Below are 4,065 nucleotides of genomic sequence, written 5' to 3'. Positions count from 1 at the left end.
GTCATGTGACCGTGCTGTAGTTCCTTTATAGCCCAACATTAGCCACCTTTAGCTTAGCGGTGGTGACGTGAAGTCATGTGACTATGCTGTAGTTCCTTTATTTATAGCCCAACATTAGCAGCCTTTAGCTTAGCGGTGGTTACGTGAAGTCATGTGACCGTGCTCTAGTTCCTTTATAGCCCAACATTAGCCTCCTTTAGCTTAGCGGTGGTGACGTGAAGTCATGTGACTGTGCTGTAGTTCCTTTAGCCCAACATTAGCAGCCTTTAGCTTAGCGGTGGTTACGTGAAGTCATGTGACTGTGCTGTAGTTCCTTTTATAGCCCAACATTAGCCTCCTTTAGCTTAGCGGTGGTGACGTGAAGTCATGTGACCATGCTGTAGTTCCTTTATAGCCCAACATTAGCAACCTTTAGCTTAGCGGTGGTGACGTGAAGTCATGTGACCGTGCTGTAGTTCCTTTATAGCCCAACATTAGCCGCCTTTAGCTTAGCGGTGGTGACGTGAAGTCATGTGACTGTTCTGTAGTTCCTTTATAGCTCAACATTAGCAACCTTTAGCTTAGCGGTGGTGACCTGAAGTCATGTGACCGTGCTGTAGTTCCTTTATAGCCCAACATTAGCCTTCTTTAGCTTAGCGGTGGTGACGTGAAGTCATGTGACCGTGCTGTAGTTCCTTTATAGCCTAAAGTTAGCTTTGTACTTCAAGAATCATAAAGTGGTGTTAATATATGGAGATTATCCTCATAAATGTTTCTTTGACACATAGATTATTTTCTCAAATCCCATTGGCTTTTTGTCGAGGGAACCAGGGAGATGCTGTCTTCCGGGTCAATTTACACAAATATATAATCAGTGCACCACTCTAGCAGATAAAAAAGCAAATTAAAAGCATGAACACAATGCACTTTACTTTTGTTGAGTGATGAGAAGCAGTATGTACAAAAACATCAACATCTTTGGTGTCTTTCATCCATTTCCTGTGTACAATTATTCCCTTTAGCTTCATTAGAGAGGTGATTGCATGAGGAGGGTATATAGTGTATAAAAACTATTATCTTTCTACAAACATTATACATTCAAAGTAATTCCTTTATATACAAGCATGAAAAACCTGTGAAGAAGCTTCAGTTCGATGCATATTGCCAAAGATGCGACCCCCGTCTGTTTTGATTAAAATGGTTTCTTCCATCCATGTGTTCAGTGCATTCCTGCTGATGGACCACTTCATCTCCTACAGCGGGGGTGTGTGTTTGTTTTCAGATAAAACTCTGATAGCTGTAGTTTACCAACCACATCGTCTTTACAAACATCTTAAAGAACCATCAGGAGACGGTGGAGTTCACACACACACTCACACACTCTCTCTGCTAGGTTTTCACCAGCAGCTGTTATGAAATGTCCTCTGGTGTCTTTTCTCCTTCCCGGGATTTTTTCCTCTTCCTGTGGCCTGAAATAGACGAGACAGGTTAAACATTTAAAATTAAAACTTTTAAGTTTACGAGAAATATAAATACACACAAACAAAGTAGAATACATATTTGAGAAATTACTGAAATAAAACGTGCCCAGTATAACATGAATTTATCCACTTATTATTGTTTTAATTTAATAACTTAATTAACTTAAAGGGGACCTATCATGCAAAATTGCACTTTTGTACGTCTTTTACACATGAATATGTGTCCCCGGTGTGTCAGAAAACACAACCCTCTCTCTTTTCCTCCGTACCCAAATCTCTAAAAACGGGGCTGCAACGGAGCTGATACAGATTTGAATTTTTCTGACATCAGAAAAGGGGTGCTCCGTCTATATGGGCAACTCTCCACCTATCAGGGGAATGGGGGGTTGGGCCACGGCCACGGCCATTGCCGCTCGAAAGCAATGGAGACGCTGTAGTACATATGCCAGGCCTGTAAGTGGCGCTGTAGTCTGCCACAAAAGCAGAATCAGCCCTTGCAAAAACAGGGCTGGAAAAGAGCAAATAGAGCGAAATGAGGCATGGCTAAAATGCATGATCTGTTTGGTATTTTGACCCTACAATATATTATTCAAATATAGCATGATAGGTCCACTTTAATTTATTATTTATAAATTAATTTAGCCATTAATTTATTTTTTATTGATGTGTTTATTAAAATATTTTTTTATTTGTTTATGTTTTTCTTTTCTTTAAATATGTTTATTTGACATTAATACACATTTCTTTGCATGCATCAGAGTTTGCCAAGAGGCTATTATATTTAGTGGGAATGCTGACACAGCATTCCAACTATCTGTTATGCTACGCACAAAATTCTTTATTATTCCGCCAGGTTATTTTGCGCTGCTTCTTCTCCCACATTGAACATCGCAGAAACTCCTCAACTTTCAACATGTCTCCATTAAAGCCCATTGTAATTTCAGTCTCACCTTTCCCCACCACAGCAGCCGCACACCTTTAGTTAATCTGCCAAAAAGGCCACATTATTGACCCGAAAGTACACAAAAAGTTCAGATACTCAATTTCCTTGACATGCTTCACGCTTTGAAATTTCACCGATATCTGTTACGGTTCTTCAATAAAACGTTCACATGTAAGAGGTTCATCTCTCATTCAGAACAATGGAAATGCTCTCACTGATCACCATGGAAACCTTTGATCTCTGGACACGTCGTTAGCTCAAATATAAACACCTGTGTCATGGAACACGATGATGTCATCACTCCAACTGACATAATTAGAGCAGCAGACTTCAGATAATGGTTAATGGTCCTGCCCTCAACAGCTCTAGTCAATTATGGGGTGTCATCATATGCCGTTTCCATGGAAACGCATCCCTCGCCATAAAACACGATGTCGCTGTAACTCCAATGGACACGGTCCGATCACCCCCAAACTTCGATTGTATATCACCGGTCCATGCTCTACATCAAATCTGACATCTCACCATATGCTGTTTCCATGGAAACGCATCCTTCGCCATAAAACACGATGTTGTCGTAATGCCTATGAAAAAGGTCAAAACAGCACCACACTTCAGATAATGGTTAATGGTCCAGCCCTCAACAGCTCTACGTCAATTATGGGGTTTCATCATATGCCGTTTCCATGGAAATGCATCCCTTGCCATAAAAGAAGATGTCGCTATAACTCCTATGAAAATGTTCAAAAAGTGCTCAAACTTCACATGTGTGCTAACAGTCCAGCCGTGAAGATATCTACGGGACAGTTTTGAGATTTCTTCAAATGCTGTTGCCATGGCAACACAATGCTCGCCATGAAACACGGTTTTCTCATAACTTCAGGGAAAATTCTCCAAATGGCCCAAAACTTCACAGGTTTGGTAACGATGCAGCCATCAACGCATCTAAGCGTATTATGGGATGTCATCAAATGCCGTTGGCATGGCGACAGATCATTCACCATCAAGTTAGTTCAGAAGTTTGCAGTTCAAATATTCTGCTGCTTTTCCAAGCCTTTTTACTTTCTTTTCTTCTCATCACACATTCAAGCCCCCAGTGTTCACGTATCATTTCAATCTAAATTCTTCACTTCCTTCTTACACATTACATTTCAGCATAGCAGTTCAGCGTCAGCTTTTCAGCATAAAGCATTCCCACTAGCAATTTCTTCAGGAATTGCATTCTCTAGTTTACATCTGTAGTCTCTTCAAAGATGTAAAGAGGTTAAAGTTTAAAATTTAGAGCTGTGTTTTGCATCACTGGCAGGGTGATTAGTTATATAAACTATTATAAACTAGGCTTTCCATCTATAGAGCCAAAAACTGGAACTCTTTCAGACACTTCATGAGAATACTAAGCAGGCGAGAGCTGATACTAATGTATGTTTAATCAGGAGGGGGAGCTGACATTGTGAGGCATAGAAAAAGTTGTGAATAGGTGTGTGTGTGTGTCACTCACTGAGTTTGAGCAGGAGTTTCTTGCCCAGTGTGTCCTCTGAGCCGCTCAGAGACAGACTGCTGATGAAAGGAGACGTGTCCGTTTCTATGGCTACACAGGCCATGTCTGAAGGGGGCGAGAGAGAGAGAGAGAGAGATAGAGAGAGAGAGAGAGAGATAGGAGAG

The 4,065-nt window shown here is 40.9% G+C and overlaps 1 protein-coding gene across 1 annotated transcript; it reads right to left on the bottom strand.

The window, feature by feature from the left end:
- Window positions 1-559: 559 nt before the first annotated feature.
- LOC117549539 (metal transporter CNNM1-like) lies at window positions 560-4,006 on the bottom strand (the record flags this gene model as incomplete). Its single annotated transcript, XM_034221536.1, is given in 2 exon segments — window positions 560-1,448; window positions 3,902-4,006. Coding segments are annotated over 2 exon segments (164 nt in total), but the record flags the coding sequence as incomplete, so codon positions are not given.
- Between the last annotated feature and the right edge of the window lie 59 nt (window positions 4,007-4,065).

This window comes from Gymnodraco acuticeps, unplaced genomic scaffold (assembly GCF_902827175.1).
Source record: "Gymnodraco acuticeps unplaced genomic scaffold, fGymAcu1.1, whole genome shotgun sequence".
NCBI classification, from domain to species: domain Eukaryota; kingdom Metazoa; phylum Chordata; class Actinopteri; order Perciformes; family Bathydraconidae; genus Gymnodraco; species Gymnodraco acuticeps.
Note: the sequence above shows the minus strand (reverse complement) of the source record. Positions and strands in the feature narration are given on the sequence as shown.